A 21,372-nucleotide genomic window follows, 5' to 3' on the forward strand; every position below is an offset into this window, starting at 1 on the left:
TATTTATTTATTTATTATTATTTTTTTTAATTTTATTTTAATTAATTAATTTTTTCGTTTTTTTTCTTTCTGTGATTATTATTATTATTATTTTCATTATTTTCTTATTATTGTTATTATGTGTAATTTAGCCAAACAACTCATAGGGTGTGTAAACAACTGTGATTGTTATATGATACAAAAAAAAAAAAGTATTTTTCAGAGAAAAAAATTATTTATTTATACAATAGTATTTATATTCATAATTTATATCTATTTATTTGCAAAACTATTTCAATTATTCTCTTCAAATTAAATTTTTTGCATTCATACATATTAAATGATTATAATCTTCATAACATTGTTTTATATTTCTCATGACATCACGTAATAAAAATACAAAAATTATACAAGAAGTTCGAGGCCAAGCATATAAATAAACTACATAGTATCTCTGGAGATTTGGAAGCAAGTTTTTATTAAAATTTCATATAAATACCTCTTAAGTTTACTTTAGATAATGATCAAAAATACAAAATTAATTAACTTAACGTTGATAACATACAACGTTTTTTTAATTGATTACAAATTATTCAAACTAAATTGGAAAATAATTAAAACTATTTATATGTTTATAATGTTTAAATTATTACTCCATGATTACTTTTATGCAAATATTTATTTTAATTATATAAAATATTAATTAGTTTTTATGTTGTTTCAGAAACATGATCCGGAAACATGCAATAGTCACCTAGCGATAGATCTTTAAATTTCGTATCTAGTCAAAACCAGTAAAGTAAAATAAGCCAAAATACTACTATAAACCAAATATAAAATTATCTATCACCTCAATTAACTTATTATTGTGCAGTTATAAAATATTATATAATTATACAGTTATTTTTGATTACTTATTAAAGATCGAACGTGAAATATCGATTACTCGAAAATACGAGTTTAGCCTTGATTCGAACAATGTCGAACAGCAATAACGGTTGTGTTTGTTGAAATAAATTTGTCGAATAATTTTAAAACGAATCGAAATGGACGGATCGTCGCAGAAGATAAGCCACGCGGGTCTTTTGGCCCGCAGCCCGGAGGGAACCGCCGCTAAGGGCATGAACATCAAAGGCAACGAGGACTTGTGGGTTGAGATACAAGGAAACACGTTCAGAAATTGGGTCAATGAACATCTGCGATCGGAGAATATGAAGGTAAGGCTGATAGTAATAATTCGATAATTATTGTTCGAGCCTCACAATTTTTATTAATCCATCTCCCTATATACTACATCTATATACTAAACTCCCTCTGCCCTATAATAAAATAATTTCCTACACTACTCTAGGTACTAAGATAATTTTTAAGAAATTCATCCTTATTCTGTACGCATTACTTGAACCGTGAACATCAAACAAATAAATACTATTGATAACTAAACCAACTTATTTAACTTGCTTATTTTTAAAGGTCTGATATAGCCATTCTAATAATAAATTATATCTGGTCCTTCGAGGTAGTAAAGAGTCCGTGTGTAGTGATTTTTAATTGACTTTTTTAATAAACATTGCGCCGGACGCTTACAATTATTGATATGGATAATTTACTTTTATATTATTATGTTAAACCATTTTATTGTAAACAATTCACTCAGGAAAATCTAAAAATTCAGGAGTAGGAATATTCCCCAAATGTCCCTTAATAACAAATTTCATAATATATACAGAACTTATTGGAGACTCCGACATCTTTTGGAGTATAAGTGACAAACCTGAGCTAAATATATTAAGCAGATTTTTAATGACTACTGTATTAAGAATCGTAAATATTATTTAATATACTAGGGCGCTTACTCTGCAGAAAAATAGACCAATGTTACATAGATGATATGTTAGATTAGCGCTTATTCTCATAGAGAATGGTACTAAATTCTGTCAAAATGCCATGTGTTTGCAATGCTGTTAGGTTTAGAAAACAATGCATCTTTGTGGTATAATACAGTGGCGGTTCCAGCTTTGATGCCAGGGGGGGTCACATAATTAAATTATGTATAGAATATATATTTGCATTACGATTAGAAAATCGTTTGTCTATTGAAGTTATAAAATGTGTTTAGTAACAAAGTACTTAATGCTTACTCATTTACTCATTTATGTAATTAAGTAATTTTATTTCTGTATTAGTATTCTATCTAAGCCTTAAGACAAGCTCAGGGGGAGGGAGGTCCGCCGCTGGTATAATAACATATGAATTAAGCTGCAATTTATGTTTATAATGTCTAATTTAGTACCATTTTGTGTGAGAAGCACTACGTATCATAGCCTATAGGTAACATTGGTTTAATCATTTCACGTTCTTTTAAATTTTGTTGGAAAAATAATGAACTTTTTTTTATTAATATTTTTTGAGTAGCGATCATAACTACGTATTCTATAAGCTAATTTTATGACGTACCTAAGGTATGTTTTTCAAGAGGGCAACTCAGTGGTCCACCTCTTGTTTTTATGTTAATTATTCATATTAGATATGTATATCCAATAGGTTTGGCGTATTTGGTATAACAAATGGAGGTAAAGAAATCCATTTGTATTTTTTAATTTTGATCATAAATATTATATAAAAAGGAAGGTTTTGTACCAGTAGAGATGAATATTTTGCCACCAGAATTCTCTTCAACAGATTACTGCTGTCGCCTCTTACTTTTGCTGTCTTCCATTACTTTTTTTTCAAATAATCATTAACTAAATAGAATAATTATGTTTTTATTTTAAGTATTTTCTTGTAATTTTTGAAGAACATGAGATGCATGTTTACATTAGTTAAATGAAATATTGCTAATTTTTATTTTTATATTTATTGGTAAATTCAATAAACTTAATTAAATCATGAGCACATAAGAATCTACCATTTATTAAATTGTTTGTAGGTAAATAAATAACCTAAATAATAATTAAATTATTTATATTACATTAAATTAATTATTATAATTGCGTTCACACACAAAAAGATTCTAAGGTTTATTTGTTTAAGATTTTGTACATATTGCTAGTTACATCTGAATACATAAATTTTTTTTAGATTTTTATAAAATTGTGAAGCATCATTATCTAATCAGATAAGTTTAGATTTAGAGAAGTTTTTTTATACTAATAAATAAATAAAAATTGCATTTTTTCATTTGTTAAAAAATTAGTTAAATGCAATTATTTAAATGAATAAGTTTATTTAGTTTATAGATAGATAATCGTTAATAGGTAGATAAATAACCAGAATATTGAAAATAAACATTACTGAACATCTAATTATTTAACAAATATATTATGTATCATTAAATAATATTAGAAAATAATATGAAATAATAATTAACCAAATTTATAAAAATGTATATATAAACTGTAGCAACACGAGTTGGCTTTGGTTTTTAGAGAAGGCGAAAACAATAGTCATGACATCTCAATATTCCTAAACGATCATAATTTTTAGAATTTCATACTTTTATATGAATATTTATAATTAGTACATAAATTTAATAAAAAATCAAAATAATAATAACTTAATAAAAAAAAACTAGTGTGTCGTGTAACAGTTTTCATTTTGAAGCACCATTATCAATAACTTTGCCTGCTTCAGTGTTCTAATATTTCGCGCACTATCAATACTACATATCTATTATTTCGCCGTAAAATATGAAGTATTACATCTTCATAATAATGGTAGTATTATTGAAGAAATGACGTAAACATTTAGTGTTAACCTTGGAACTGTCGGCTGTTTCGTCGTCGATATTTGTGCCACAGAGGACGTTCTTCTCCAACTATATATAGGCATGAATAACTCAGACAAGAATTCTGTAGATTTGCCACGCTAATTCATAATGAACACACATCGTGTTTTGCATGCAGACAAATCACTTTTTTTTGTTTTCAATCACAGAAGTAAATTTCCAAATTTGGACACCGAGTAATAGACAGAAAGTAACTGATACTACCTACAGTTGAACTAAATAAAAATAAATCGACATTTAAATAAATTTGACATTTATTTACGTTTATTTAAATTCATCAATAAATTAAAAAATAGAAATCAGCACTATTTCAATTAATTTAAATAAGGAGCAAACATGCTCCTTATACTCTTTAAAAATTGCTTGAAAATAATAGTAACTGACAAAATTTTGATTTGGTTATGCTTTAACTTTTATTTATATACATTGTTACTTTCTTGATAATATTGAACACAATGGTTAACATATTGCAATACATCTCAAGATTTACTCGATTTTGTCAAGTAACATAAAAAAATATGTACAACTTATGAATATTCAAGGACATACAAAATTTTTTGTAAGTTCTATTTCTTAAAATTTATTTCTAGTAATATGTGCAATTTCTGCTCACAATTATAAGTATTATATAACAATTGTTTGCAAAGGTTAATGTATAGGATATGCCATCTAACATTTTTCATTTTCATTTTTTTTCAACGCTCAGCCAACGCTCAGCCGAGACTTTTTTCTTCATTTTTGAATGAAATTATTATAATCATTATTGAATGAATTAATTTCATTTTTATCTGAAAGGATTGAAAAAAAGAATTATTTGGCGGACCCTATACTTGTTTATAAAGTCAATAGAGAGAAAAAATATGAGCTGGACGTAGATCTGTAAAAAATGCTTTGTACTTAACCGACTTTGAAAAACCACAAAATTTCAGGTTAAACGTTTCATTCCTGTCTAGGTAAGCTTGATACTAAGCAGTAGAGATATGTTATCATTTGTGAATATAGGTCTAAATGTTAATTAAATCCAAAGAAGCCTATTAGGATATTGTTGCTTATAGAGAAAAATAGTAATCTCATCACAGATAGGCAGAATAACCACTGATTTGCATTCTAATAATTCTAGGAAAATTATAGGAATTACATCATAATAGCATATAAGTTACAGGAATTACATTACACCACATATTATTATTATTATTATCTTATTATTTCTAATATTGTTATTTTGTTATATTTATTATCTTTTTCTTATTGTTTTTATTCTACTTTGTTTTTCTAGTATTATTTTTTTTATTCAGAAGTTTTATTTATCCTACTCATTAATTTTATTATTATTATCATTTGCTTATTTTATATTAAATCAACATACTACGGATATCATTTTATTAAACATTTTATCGTTTATTTTGTTCTGTTTTTATTAAATTTATATAATTGTTTATTTAATTAGATGCAAATTTATACGGAAAAGATTTATTAAAGTAAACATCTCCATCATGATTCCGATGTAGCCTTGTCTTAAATAGTCTCTTATGACAAATTACTCATAAACAATGTCATTTCGTAGTGTTGATAGTTTTAATAATTGAGTTGAAACAATTGTGGGTGTTTCCAACATCTAAACATCATAATAATGTTAACATAATTACACAGTTTTATAATTATAATTAGAGTAATAATTGAATTACCACAAAAATTGTTTATTTTATAAAGTCAAGTTAAATTTTTACTGCAAAAATTGTTTATTTTATAAAGTCAAGTTAAATTTTTATTCTAGAATAGTTATTACATTTTGAAATATTTTGTTGATTTGATTAATGAATGACAATTCAAATAAGTAGAAAATTTATAACAATTTTGAAAGGAATACAAAGCAATGAAAAAATTAATTATTCGTTCATATTTATAAATCCATTTCACATTAAATATGGCCATACGATCTTAAATAAAATGTAAAAAAAAGAAAAAAAAAAGATCTCATAGGAGATAAACTCCTTAAATGCATTCACACCTAGTATTTTGTCTTACAAAATTATATTATTTTGATTGGCAATAAATCTATGCAAAAAAATTACATAAAATGGCTTTTAAAAAAATCAAAGTATTACTCAAATATATTTCATCATATAAAATATTTAATTAAACTATGTACTCATATTGCATTTCTATTACATTTATGCACAGCAATTAAAACGGGATATAAAATGTTCGAACAATTAACAATATTACAAATGTACGAAGATAAATTTCTTATACAATATCTATTGCAAAAGGATTTATAGATAAATGTATTTGATAGCCTATATTAGCTTTTATTTATAAATTATATAAAGTTGTAACATATTGTAGACTAATTATAGAAGGAGGTATATTATATATAGAGCGTAGAATGTGATATTCTGTAGAATCTACAAAAAAAAATTATAACCATAAGGTTGTAAGTTAAGTGATCATGCTTAAAGGAGGTGATGGATTAAACTAAAGCGAAATTATTTTTATTATATGCAAATACATATATTTATATACAAATCAATTATATACTACAATTAACATAAAAAAATGATAACTTGCTCTTTGCAACATACAAAAATCTGAAATTCAATATTTTTCATGCAATATCTTAAATGCAATGAGTGACTACATTTTATTTATTGAATAGGTTTTAGATTTATCTCAAGATTTGTGTGATGGTACACGTCTTTGCGCCTTAGTCGAGGCCTTACAAGGTAGACGTCTTAAGCCGTCATGGAACAGACGTCCTGGAAACCAGCATCATTATTTAGAGAACGTCACAACGGCTTTGGCTGCAATTGAAGCAGATGGTGTCAAACTAGTCAATATAGGTATTTTATCTAAAAATATATTTGAGAAATATCAAATATTAATTACATAAGAATTAACTTGAGATTTAATAAAAGTTAAATTAAATATACATCATCATATAAAAAAAATACTTCTACACGTACAACTATTTTTTAGGTTATATATTTTTGTGCTTAAAACATTTTTCATTAATTTGATTTTTTACTACTTGTGATACATATAAATTTGATAGCAGCTCACATTTAAAGTATTTGATATATAAAATTAATTTTACGATTTTATGAGTTCCGCAACTTTCATTCACATTTCTATTTTCTATTATTAACGATAAGCGTTAATTTATTTTCTAATAATTGGAATCTTGTATAAGATCATTTAGAAAAAAAAACTTTCTTTGTTATCGTAATGGATATAAGAGCAATGTAAAACAACAATAGAAAAACACAATTATAATAATTAATCTAATGACAGAGCAGTCATCTGCCAATATTATTGTATCTTTAGTAAGAGTTAAAGAAAATGGATATTTAATGTGAATATTTATAAGTCATATATGTTAAGAATATTGACAATTGAAAACGATAGTTTACATTTGACAAATGCATTTATGTATTATATAATATCAATTGACTCATTTAGTGAAAAGAACTTAATAAAAAAGAATTTAATATTTTCAAAAACAGCAAATTTGTTTCTAAAAAATCTAAGAATTTTATATTTCAATTTTCCAAGAAATTTTATTCCATTTTTATTTTTTAGGCAACGTGGATATTGTCAACGGCAACCTAAAACTGATATTAGGTCTGATATGGTCTCTGATCGTGCGCTACCAGATCGGCCGAAGCAAGTTCCCACCAAGAAAACTGATGTTGGCCTGGTTACAAGCAGTTCTTCCGGAATGCAGAGTACATAATTTAACTACAGATTGGAATTCAGGAGTTTTATTACATGCTCTGCTAGATTACTGTAAACCGGGACTTGCGCCGCATTGGAGGGATCTCGGTGAGTTGATATTATCTCTAGTAATTTGATCGGATTTGAAATACAAAATTTGTGATATTATTTGTAGGTAGTCTAGAAAAAATGTATGGAGTTTAGAAATATTAAAAATATTAATACTTTTCTACATTTTACCAAAACCGTGAATAATAATTCATTTTTGTGATTATGTTGGATTTCTTATAACAAAATATGTGATTTCGATGTAGAACTGCGATACAATACGTTTATTATTCAGTTGCTCGAGATTTTGCTATTTTAGCTAAAATAATCTTATTACTGGTATTTTATTAATTACTTATAATTTAACTATTATTTTTATAGATCCGAATAGATCTGTCGAAAATTGCGGAAGGGCGATGAATATTGCAAATCGTGAATTTGGCATCCCGATGGTGTTGGAACCAGAATATCTAGCATCACCTTGGCTAGACGAATTATCAGGCATGACTTACTTATCTTATTTCATGAAACCAGACAGTCCAGGATTTCATGCTACTTTGCGCTGGGTCAATTCCAGACTTGATAAACCTGTCAGGGGATTCACGGTCAGTACTTAAATCAAAATCAAATATGATTATTTGTTCTAACAAATTACTAACTTGAGAAACCTTACTATTTTTAATGGAAATCAATTTTTTTCTAAATTAAATTTATTATTTTCACGAATAACATTGCTTAAATCCATTATTTAAATTATTTAAATTATTGATAAAAATTGTTTATGAGTTATATAATGGAATTATATTTTATTTGTCAGATTTTACAATTGTGCATTGTATATTTAATTATAGTTTGAGTGCTTTGAATAATTTTATCAATTATATATTATAATATTTCTGTAGACTGAATGGAATGATGGTAAAGTCATTTCCGAAGTCATCAGAAGTCTAGGTGGATCAGCAACTGCTCCAGATAAGTTGCGCAGCGATCCAGCTTATTGGGAATCTAATTTACAACAAGCAGTTAATGCTGGACAAAAATTAGGTAACAAAAAATAATATTTTGGACTTTTGTAGAAATATATAAAATATACTTGAACAGTTGTATCATAAGTTGTTGAGTCTCAACAAATATTTTATACCAATTTTGAACAAAGATTTGCACGTGGTAATGCTATATTAGCTATTTTATTAATATTGAAGTAATTCAAATATGAAATTGAAATAATAATAAAAATATTTTTATGCATATTGTTAACTTTATTCGTCTCTGATCACTCGTTTAATGTCTCTAAAATACACTCTCTATAATATTCATCTCTGGTGTATTTTAGAGACAATAAACGAGTGATTGGAGACGAACGGACTTAACAATATTTATAAAATGTTTCTTTAAGATATTAATATATTTATATAACTAATCAAGTTTAGCTACTTAATTAGCTATTTGTTACACAATGCTATTTTTAATGGTATTGTACAACACCATTATTTTAAACACAAGTATGATAGCTAAAGTATAGTAAGATACGAGTAGTAAATACCTACCTGCAATTTATTTTTTTTGGTTTACTATGTAGTTGTAAAAGCTTGTGTCACTTAACAAAGAACTTTAATTGAACAAGAATTTGAATAGAGATAATTTGCAAATAGGAGTGCAGCCGGTTTTATCAGTTCGCGATATGGCCAAGACCGATGTGGGTCATTTAGGAGTTATGGCTTATGCGGCGCATTTCCAATGGGTGAAACCTCGCCCACCTCTGGCTGATATGATTGCCGTACATTTGGAATCAACAAGCGGTCGAGTTGGGGAAACAGTAAGTACTAAAAATATGAAAAATCAATTTGTAATAAATAACTAGTGAGGCACATGGCATCGTGCCTTAAGGCAAACTGCTGTAACTTCCCGTACCAAAAATTATTTTTTTTAAAAAGATTAACATTTTTGAAAAAATTTTACTGTGACAAAATTAGATTTTTGAGAAACCATAAATTTTTGACAAAAATATATTTTTTTAGATAAAAAAGCTTCTTTATTTTAAAATATTTTGGAAATTCTGAACTTTTTTTCAAAGAAATCGTACTGCATTAACTGCATAGAGATGAAATATTGAAGCGCGTAAGCGCCGCGTCGCCGTCTAACTGATAAACATTGGTACGGAACCATACATACACACACATGCACACATACACATACACGCACACATACACATACACATACATTCATTTTTTTCTAAGGTATGCCAAAATTTTCAGAAACCTCTGAAACCTAAAGATATATTAAAATTTTCATTTTCGATTTTTTCGCGATTACTATAACTTATCCTACGGGAAGTTAATAATATTTACAAATTAAATTTATGTAACTTTTGTATTCCTTATAGGATAACACCTACATCATAAGTTCCTATTCGTGTGTTTTGATAGCCTTACGTATGCCTATACATTGCATTCCATATTATACGCCTTACATCTACCATACGCTATATTTCATAGTATACTCTCAATCCCTACTACATTATATACCGAATACACCTATATCTATACTATATATCCTATACCTACAATTTCTCTTACACGCTATTTTTACCCTTACCGGGAATCGAACCCCGGTCCACCGCGTGACAGGCAGCGACCTTAACCACTAAACCACCGTAACACTACGATCAATCGTCTTTTTTCGCGTGTCGGTTCGACACCTTAGTGTTAATTACTATTAATTAGAAAATGAACCGCGGTAACAATAATAGTGCATCCCATATTATATTATTGATGGGGATATCCGATAGGGTAATGGTTAAGGTGCGTAACCGCCACGCGGAAGTCCCGGGTTCAATTCCCGGTAAGGGTAAAAATAGCGTGTAAAAGAAATTGTAGGTAATAGGATATATAGTAGATATAAGTGTATTCGGTATATAATGTAGGGATTGAGAGTATATGATGAAATATAGCGATAAGTATAGACAATAGATAGGTAGAGAGAATAATATAGGTAAATATATAAATAATAGAAATTAAGATTTATAAGGAAGTAAAACATATGTAGGTATATAATAAATTACTGGTGATATAGGTATCTTACGGTATGATAGATAATAGATAGATTATCTATGATATCTAATAGTAGAGTATAATATAATAATATTATATTCAAAATATAATTAATCAAATTATGTTAGCAATAGATATTCAGATCTATCCAACGTATACATTTGACTAATCCAAGACAATAGGTCCTTAATTATTGAAAATCTTTTCAACGTGCATAACTATGTTAATATTCTTAACTGGTACATGTATATTTTATTACAGACCCATTTCCGTGTTGAACTCCTTACGAAAGAATTAGACTACAGCATGGTTCGAGCTTCAATAATTCCTCCAGCTGGTGGAGCTCCTCAGCCTGTAAAACTCCATCGAGGAGAAGGTTCTTATATACCAGACAGAATGGGAATGCATGAAATTGTTTTGGATGTGAACGAAGATAGGTAATTTAGTAATTAGTTACTTTATATTTCAACTATTTTGAGCATAACATATAAGAGAAAGATTCTTTCTATATTTTCACAAAATTATGTTGGGACTCTAGCCATAATGGCATTAGATTCTTACAAAAATTTCAATAAATTCCAGAATTAAAAATTTACAAATAAAGGCATCTATCAGTACTAAATTTTTCACATCATAATATAATTTATTTCAGATTGGATGGCTACTTCTTCAGAGTTCTACCCCGTCATGTCAAAGTTTTACCCCCAGGCATGGCTCCTTGTGCTTTGGGCAGTTTAGTTGAAGTTCTAGTCAGTGCTACTGGTAACTACTAATATTATTTAGTCATCAGAAAATCACATGCGATATAATTAAAACCAAATCAGAGTGTATTTAATTATGCAGCTTAACATTTTGCAACATTAACCGTTTTTATTCAGGTGCCCCTAAAAAAGAAGATATTCTGGTAACAGCATACAGTCCAAATGGTAGAGCTTTGGAATGCCCTCTAAAATCTATAGATGGAACTAACAGTGCTATATTCAAACCTGATGAAGCTGGAACCTGGGAAATTGCTATCACCTATCAGGGAAAACATATTCAAGTACGGAAAAGTATTTATTGGAAATTGATAGAAAGTTGCTTACTAATTATAGTTATATTATAAATCATAAATGTAAACGCAGGCATTCAGGCAAAGTCTTCAACTTTAATGTTTTATAGTTTTGATTGTGGTTGTAGTTTATTATTATTTTTATATAATTATGTACTTTTATTTCAGGGTGGTCCTTTCACATGTTCAGTATTTGACCCTCGAGGCGTTTCAGTGTCCGGAGTCGAAGGTGCGGTCGCAGGCCGTGCCCACAGTTTCGATGTGGACACCCGTGAAACCGGAGCGCCCGGAGCAGAAGTTCATGTCGATGTAGTCCATGATAAAAGATCATTGCTTTGTGCAGTCGAAAAGCTGGACCGATGGAGACATCGAGTCACTTTTGTACCTAAGCAGAATGGAAAACACAGGGTAAATGATTATAGACTAGGGTAAAATAATATTAGACATATTTTCTCCAACCGTAATTTGGTCTAGTTTTAACGGACAGTACATTTATAATAAAACAAATTTCAAGACACTAAATTCTATATTTTGCATTTTGTTGCCTAGTGGTCTATCTCAAAAAAATTAAGACAACATTAGAAGTGCTGAATTTTTGTTTAAACAATCCTCATGGATGTAAATAATAAATGTATTTTTGAAAATTGTACCATCACATGGCTAAGGGTAACTACGTCACTATAACATAAAAAAATTAGAACATACTTTGATTTTTATTTCTAATCATTATAGATTTATGTCTACTTCAATGGTTATGATGTCAAAGGTTCACCTTTCATCATGCGTGTTGGAACACAAAAAGGCAGAAAATCATCAGATTCGCCAGTTAATTCTAGAAACAGAGAGAGTCCAGTAAATTACAAAAGTCGTGAGAGTCCTGTAAATTCTCGCAATAGAGAAAGCCCTGTTCATTCCAAAAGGGAGAGCCCTGTTTATAACTACAGGCTTAGAGAAAGTCCAATTCCATTGAAAACGGCTAGTCCTGTAACTGGTAATTAGAACTAAATAATAAACTAGCTGTAAGTGGAATTCTGTCTTGAGGCATTTATGGCATCGTGCCTTAAGGCAAATTGCTGGAACTTCCCGTACCGAAATGTTCGAGGAATACTGAATGTTTTCAAATAGATTATTATAAATATTGTAACATTGTCTAATATTTATGAGAATTATATAAACTGAATTGCAGAGTTGAAAATATTTGTAAAGTATATTAGAACTATAGCCAGAATTAAAAATAAAATCTGAAATATTTTTGATAAAACTAAAAAAAAAAAAAAAAAAAAAAAAAAAAAAAAAAATTGAACAAAATTTTTTTTTCCAAAATCAATTATTTTGTTAAGACAAGCAGAAAGTTCTTTGAATCATTTAAATCGGACGCTTAGTTCTCTCAAAAACTGCCATTTTTTACATATTTAGCTCCATATCTTCGAAATGGCTGGGCCTGCCTTTGCCAAAAACTAATAAGCACTTCTCCCAATCATTACTAATTGAATGCTTTTTAGATCATTCAAATCAGATACTCCGTTCTCTCAAAAATTCGATTTCTATTTTCTGCACTCTTTGCTCCGTATCTCCGAAACGGCTGGACCTGCCTTTGCCAAAAACTAATCAGCTCTTTTCCCTATCAATAGGAATCGAATGTTTTTTGAACCATTCAAATCGGTTGATCCGTGCGCCCTAAACCGTGACTGGAAATTTGTATCCATACATACATACACACACACACACACACACACACACACACACACACACACACACACACATATCCATTTTTTCTGAGGTATGCCAAAACGTTCAAAAACCTTCAAAACGTCGAGAAATGTTAAAATTTTCAATTCCGATTTTCGGCCCATTACAATAACTTACCCTACGGGAAGTTAATAATAATCAGTGAATATTTTTATGCTTTATTACTTATTGTTACTTGATTAAATCATTAATAAAATAACTTATACTAAATATTGCAAAATCTCATTACAGTTACTGTTAAGCGTCGTTCTGAAAGTCCTTCTTATGGATACGACGAGACAGATCACATTTCCAGCCTTTCACGAGATAAATCTGCATTTACTAGTACCTCCAAATATACAAGCAGTTCCAATACACAAAAATCTTCACATGATGTTTTAGGATCTTCAAGACCTACATATGAAACAAGGTACTTCAGCATTTTCTGTTTTATTTTGTTAAGTGTAATTTAAATTTAACAGAAGTATTTACAATCTTAATAGAAGCAGTCCAGTTTACCAAGGTAAATCATTTAGCTCAAGCATGACATCAAGTTCGCACTGGGAATCTACTACAAATAGGACATCCAGTCCCCGTAACATCACGTCCAGTCCTCGCAATGTATCTTCTAGCCCAAGAAACGTTACATCGAGTCCTAGAAATGTCACATCAAGTCCAAGGAATCTCACATCGAGTCCGAGAAATACAACTTCGAGTCCGAGAATGTTTACTTACAGTCCTTCTGGTTACAGATCTGAAAGCCCAACAGTAGTAAAAATCAGTAGTTCCTCTAAGCAGAGTTCGTCCAATTATAAATCGCATTATGGAGAAACTGGAAGCAGTAGCAGATTGAGAAGCACTTCTCCTACATTTTCAGGTACATATTTAATACAGTTTTGGAATTTTAATTCATTTTCTTAATTCTTCAGAATTTGAGCGTGGTAAAATTGATCATAGCTCTAACGTACGTGTGTCTTCATTGACAAATGGACCATCACGCAGGGACAGTTGGGATGCAATCGCCAAAACTAAACATTTATTATCACATAATAGGTAAATATCAGCTCATAAGATTAAGACATATGTATAAAAAGAGAAATATAATTGTGTTATGAATAAAATGATAAAAATACAGACTGTAATTAAAACTATACACTTGTCTTTTGGGAAAATTAGAGATGTATTTTAATATTGTTGAATACATAAAAGAACAGTATACAGATCCTTATATTTGAAATCTATCATTTGTGTATCTTTTACTTCAAATATTTTTCAGTGAATAAATATTTCTATATGACCTTTTTAACGTATTACAATTCGAATTCTTTTACAGCTTGGAATCTCTCGCAAACTTGGCAGAAAGTCAACTAAATACAGATTTAAGCTTTGCACGTAATGAGGAAACAGAACGCAACACTAGAATAAATAGTAATACTCGTTCTTCGGCTTTGTTGAATTCTGATCTGCATGATGAATCTTATCGTATGAGGCGCCTGAACTTGGATGAAACAGAAAATTCGAACTATGTATCCAAGAAAAGTTTTGCAGATACATATGTAAGTATATTAACTTATAAAACCGTATAAAAATTGCTTCAACCCGACAAAGATTTGTGATCTCTTGGACCCATGAATTGAAGAAATCTTATATATATAGAATTTTGATTGACCACAAAAAATTCCTCGAATTGTTAACGAAAAACTTTGTAAAAAAAATCTATATCATTTTCAGACTAGTAGCAGCAACTTAGTCCGAAATGAAAGAAAAACATATGAGCGCACAACATCACCTCGATTTGGTTCTCCAGTGCACGAAACTGATGCTGCACATCCACGATTCCGTCCTTATAATCAGACGCACCAGTCTTCTTTGTCCATGGAATCTTCAAGACTAGACTCACAATCAGGAGGAGCTAAGGCTGTAAAAGTCAAGAGAATACCTGATGGTGTCGTCGGCGAACCGGTGGAATTCGAAAGTAATTATAATACATATTTAAGAATAAATCAATATACATTATTGATTGATCAATATACATTATATAGTATCCTGGTAAAACTAATTATTCTAACAATATATTTTTACTAGTTGATGGATCCCGTGCCGGTTCTGGAAATCTTGAAATTCTTGTTAATGGAGGACGCGTAACATCGTCTGTGAAACCTTTAGGCAATCAAAGATTTCTTGCAGCATTTACACCTCACGAAGTCATGAGACACAGCATCAGAATCACATTTAATGGAGAAACCGTACCAGGTAAGTGCCTATTATACGTATATTTTAAACCGTTTATGTGATTTAATAAACTCGTCGAGCATCGTAAGAGTAATTTTCTCGATAAATCTACTGAATTAACCAGGGAAGTTAAAATTTATTGTTAAAATTTTTCCAATGCACCGTACGTGGCGTACATCTCACAGGGGAGGAAGCAATTTCTAAATTTAATTTAAAAATTAACTCGATCATTTAGGTGATATCTGTTAAACATTTTACAAAACCTGATTATTAGATTTATTTTAACAAAAAAAATTAAATAGTGTTAGACGTTACCATAATATCAACTGATTGATGATTGTACTGACTTTGTAAAAAAAATTGTAACCAAATGCCCTAATGTGCAAGAAAAATTTTACCACCGTTTCCATCTTTACATTCAGCTAAATTTGAATTTAGTGCTGTTCGTGATTTATTGAGAACTATCTCAATATGACAGTGTTATCGGAAGACCATCTCAATTTCAGCCCCGCGTAGTATGGAAAATTGTTTTTGTATTGGCTATATAATAAATTGTACAGCGAATATTATATATAAAAAAATCTTTGGTGAAGCTAATACAAAAAGCTAAAAATAGATAGCCATTGCCAGAAAAATGCTAAAACCTTTAACTTATTTTATGCGAAAGAAGTCGCCGATACATCTTTATTAATATGACATTTAAATAATATTCACATATAAAAACATTGACCGGCCATTTTAATTTGCGCGCCCTTTTTAATTGCATACGAAATACCGCCACCTCTATTGTCAAAGTGTCGCTAAAATATTATATCTAGATATTAAAATCAAATACCCCAACAGAGGGCAATTGTGCGAGAATTATGGAAATACTATCGATATTTTGATACAAGTTCAGATGGTTTGTTTTCCAACTGAAGTTTCCTATCTATACAATGCGCCTTTGTTTGTCTATGTCAGTCAAAATTATGGCAAATTTCCTCCGTCCAGTTCAGTTGGTGCCTGAGTTTTGCAGGCATCATAACAAAGGCGAGTCGACCCGCCAACGCAACGGGTCGACAAGCCTCATGTTTGTGTACGAGTATGTCAAAAAAAACTCGGGCGCTATTTTATGTTAGAGTATTTAACGTTTGTTTGGGCGTCATTTTAAGTCAGTGTGATTAACGTTTGTTCGGGCGCCATTTTATGTTAGTGTGATTAACGTTTGTTCGGGCGTCATTTTATATTAGTGTATTAACGTTTGTTTAGACGCCATTTTATGTTAGTGTAAACGTTTGGACGCCTCCATGACTGTATGTGATAAGTGAGTATTGCATTTTTTTTATTTTAGAGATTAATTATTACGTTGATTCCTCCGAATTATTTATATTTTATAATACGTTTGTATGGACATGCCAAGTTATATTATAGCTATGTACGACAGGTTTTAAAGCTGCAGAGTGTTTTCAGGGAACGTTAAAATTTTTGTTGGAAAATAGTGTTTTAGTTCAGCTTTTAATAACAATTTTAATAACAATTTATAATTCATCATACACTACGAATTTATTGGTCTCCATATAACGCGGTACAATTTATATAATTTGTATAAATTCTCAATTCTTAGTTATGTAGGTAAATAACTGTTTACTATAAATGGTTACAACCATATAACATCAAACGCGATTTTATGAATTCTTAAAATGCGTTTATATCTGCTTGTAATAATAAATAATGCATTATATTTATATACAAAAAATTACATTGCATGCGCATTCCACAACCGGTTGAATTACGAGAAGGCAACTTTATTATTTTCTCTTGTAAGTTATATAATCACCAGACCAATTTGATGAAAACATTAACATACATAGATGTATTGATGTATATCTAAAACTGGATTAACAATGTGAACCACATTATTGATCTACACTGAAATAATTGAATTATATCCTATATATTATGGTGAAAATTTAATCAAACTATAAATTAAAAATAATTCTTAAAGTTACTAGTGGAGTTTTAAACGATGAGTTTTCTGTGGTATCTTGCATTATGACTATACGATTTTGGTTGATAAAAACAGATTTTAATTTCAATTTTGATCGATTGATTGATTTGAAATGTGAATAACACAGGCAAAATTAGCATGTACATGCTCTCAATCTTGCATTGATTTTTTTGAGAATTTGGGTTTGTTTTTATTGTTATAAGATATTAAAGACAATATTTTGCATAAATGGAAGTAAAGAAAATTGATATGTCAGAAGTAAACATGCAACCATTTTAAAAAAATTGATTACAATCGGGCTAATTATAATTAATGCATTATAAGATTGCTCACTTTCCACACATTGCATGTACAAAATCTAATCTAAATAAAAATCTTAAATATTCTAACGTTGTTGTTCAGAAATGCAATTTGTTGACCATCAAAGTGAAAGCATTGGCTTTATTTTGTAGAAGGTTACTATGTCAATTGATGCGTTTGAATTCTTCACAGTCGATTTACACTGAACGAACATAAATCCAGTAAACAAATAATTTTATAGATTTTGTAGATCTTGGTAAACTTGTTTTTCATTTATTTTTGGCTCATATTCATTTTGTTGCAATTTTTCTATTGCATGATAGTTACTTCAACGTTCCTTGATTTTTGTATAACAAAGAGCAAGGTCTAAATATCAGTCTTATGTACTTGCAAAATAAGATATATATATTTAATGTTTCTTGGTAATTATTTCTCACTATCTATTTTGTCAATGCACTTTCCAACAAATACAATCGTAACTCGACACGTTTGGCAAATTGAAGAGAAAGCATTGTTAATGCACATATGCATTCGCCTCTACAGGAAAAATAATCTTAATAATCGCATGTATTACCATTATTAGCACAAGTATATATTATTCTCAAACAAATATAATTTTCGAAGTGTAGAAAGATTAATTGAAGCACAATTTTCTTTGTTCTGATTTAGAAAGTGGTATAAAACACTCTTGATTCGACTAATCTGTAATTATTACTTTATTGCTGGTTGTAGATAAATGTTGAAAAACAAATGAAAGTTAAAGAGGCATATAATGTAAACTATGAGCATATGATTAGAGATAAAGTTGATTGCTACGAGTTACTGAGATTTCTTATAAACTGTATAATACATTGACCATGATTTTTTTAAATGACAAAAATAAATTTCATATTAAGTAATAAAATAATAGTTATGCAGACTTTAATAGAAATATAAACATTCGATTCAATATTACAGATATTTTTAGTGAGTATTGTATTTTTTTTATTGTGGAGGGTGATCAATATGTTGATATTTTAGTAATGTATTATAGAAGTTACAAATGGAATTTGAAAATTATTCATGATTTCATACTTTCTGTGAGTTAAAGTAATCGCAAAAAGATCGTACAAGAAAATTTTTGGATATCTTTACGTTTCGAAGGTTTCTGAAAATACCTTGGCTATACCTTATTATACGAAAAATAGAAATATGTGTATATGTGTGCATGTATGTTCGGATACAATTTTCAGTTTACGATTTAGGGGGCACGGCACGGATTGACCGATTTTAATCATTCAAAAAACATTTGATTTGTATTAATGAGGGACGTTCCGATTAGATTTTGAACAAAGGCAATTCCACCGTTTCGAAGATAAAGAACAACTAGTGGTGTATGGCATCGTGCCTTAAGGCAAATTGCTGAAACCTCCATACTGTAATACAATTTCAAAAAATATTAAATATTTCAAAAACTATTATTCGTATTGCATAGACAAAATATATACATGAATTGGACGATGAGAGATTTATATAAGTTTATAAGATTTATATAACATTATATAAAATTTTTATAACAAAAACTCAATGATCCCTTTCGAAGCAGAGTTAGAATAAAAAAGAATCTTGTCTAATATTTTTAAGCATTATATAAACTGAATTGCAAAATTAAAACTATTTATTTCAAGTTAGAATTATAATTGAAATCCGAATGATTTTTGCTATGAATGATAACTTATTTTTTGAAATTATTATTTTTGAATAATTTTTTTTCAAACAATCGTTTTGTAAACACAGGCAAAAAGTTTTTTGAATCATTCAAATCGTATGCTTCGTTCTCTCAAAAACTGCCAAAGAAATAGTAGTTTATGAAAGAACGGAGCACCGATTAGAATGATTCAAAAATATTTTTCTTGTGATGATAGTGTGAAGAAAATGATTAGTTGATAAAAATAATGTCAGGTTCATTGGTCATTTTGAATAAATTTCAGAAACATATTTTTGTAAATAATTTTAAAATTTAAAAACATTTTTCAAAAATTATCTATAAAACAATAGTTGTTAATTTTTACCTGTCCAGTAAAGGACATTCAATAAATTTGATGAATTTACAATAGTCGGCCGAAAAGGGACATTGTATACTATAAGGGTATGTTGGAAAAAACAACTCAGTAGTTGTTTTTCCATTCGATATAAAATTCACAATATTTTATTGATAATTATATAATTTTAACTATTTACTTATGGAATAATTTCTTATAAATAATGATTAAGTTATTTCCATTTTTTATTAGGAGAGTTGATGGCTTAAATCCAGTGGCGCTTTTCTTTTCAATCTTCTTGGATAGTTCTCTGTTATCAATGAGTTTGCTAATAAATGTGGGTGACTGATTAGCTTGTTTCTATACTTGTGTGCTGTTTTTGTTATTACTTGTTAATTATTGATCAATTTTATTATTATTTTATTATTTTGTATTTTTTTTTTTTTTTTCTTTATTTTTTGTGTGCTTGTTTTGTTGTTTAGTTGTTAATTATTGATCAATTTTTATTTTTCATGTTTCTTTTGTGTCTGAATGTTTAATTACGGTACATAAGTTCCAGCAAAAATTGCTTCAATGTACAATGCCATGCATACACCACTAGTATGCAAATTCAATTCGACTCCAAATATCCAATATATATTTGTACCAAAATCAAATATTTTTATTCCACAACTAACGGTCCTGCCTCAACTCGTAAAGTTCACATCCATCGCGGGCGTATATCTTAACATGTCTTTAAATCTGTCCACCTACTTATTATAATAAGCGGATATTATCAAAAAAATAATCAGAAACTTGTTCCTGACATGAGACCCCTTTTACACATGTGATCGCCAATCGTGCGTCGGTGTGTGCGTTGCCGGCCCGGCGTGCATTTCGCCTTCGGTTACCGCTAGGAATGTTGGTCCACGCATGGTATGGGGCTATGGGTCTCGCCTTGGCTTATGTTTTTGAGTTCGAAAGAGTTGCGCGGTTGAAGGTTTTACATTCCTTTTGTGGTTCTCAAAGTTTATATTAGTTACATGAAATCTTTTATAACACTTCTCACACGATTTATACGGAAGATATAAAAAAACAAGTAACTGGAAAAATTTATTTTATGGAAAAGCCATGCTAAGGAGGCGTCCATTAATCACGTGAAGTTTTTAACTTTGACAAAAATTAGGAAATATGTGGGGGAGAGAGGGGTCTAGTAAGATATCACTGGTATTTATTTTTAACTTGAAATTTTTATAAAAAACAAAAACATTAATTAAATTAAAATTAAAAATTTTACAATTTTCGCTCCAGGCTAAAGTACATGTGATGTGCGTTGGGGAAGGGGGTTATTTTAAATATTACAACGTATAATCAAGTGGAGGGGGGTTCCAAAAATCTTTATAATATTAGTCCACGTGATTAATGGACGTCCCCGTAAACCGAAATCATAGAAAAAGCCATTTTTTTCAGTTCATAATACGACAAATACATTATAC

General features: G+C 29.3%; 1 protein-coding gene across 1 annotated transcript in view; it reads left to right on the forward strand.

Moving 5' to 3' along the window:
- Positions 1–703: 703 nt before the first annotated feature.
- Positions 704–21,372, forward strand: part of LOC113370924 (filamin-A-like) — a gene marked incomplete at its 5' end in the record, with an annotated part of 26,377 nt that continues 5,708 nt past the window's right edge. The window contains 17 exon segments of the mRNA XM_026611594.1: positions 704–1,196; positions 6,423–6,606; positions 7,346–7,588; positions 7,910–8,133; positions 8,431–8,572; positions 9,181–9,344; positions 10,840–11,015; positions 11,231–11,340; positions 11,457–11,620; positions 11,798–12,037; positions 12,362–12,620; positions 13,610–13,787; positions 13,861–14,234; positions 14,287–14,410; positions 14,691–14,913; positions 15,089–15,332; positions 15,443–15,610. Coding sequence (XP_026467379.1) covers positions 1,026–1,196; positions 6,423–6,606; positions 7,346–7,588; positions 7,910–8,133; positions 8,431–8,572; positions 9,181–9,344; positions 10,840–11,015; positions 11,231–11,340; positions 11,457–11,620; positions 11,798–12,037; positions 12,362–12,620; positions 13,610–13,787; positions 13,861–14,234; positions 14,287–14,410; positions 14,691–14,913; positions 15,089–15,332; positions 15,443–15,610 — 3,388 coding nt within the window.

The sequence above is a fragment of the Ctenocephalides felis genome, unplaced genomic scaffold (genome assembly GCF_003426905.1).
Source record: "Ctenocephalides felis isolate EL2017-DRISC unplaced genomic scaffold, ASM342690v1 CF-g0.4_SCAFFOLD_01492, whole genome shotgun sequence".
Classification (NCBI taxonomy): domain Eukaryota; kingdom Metazoa; phylum Arthropoda; class Insecta; order Siphonaptera; family Pulicidae; genus Ctenocephalides; species Ctenocephalides felis.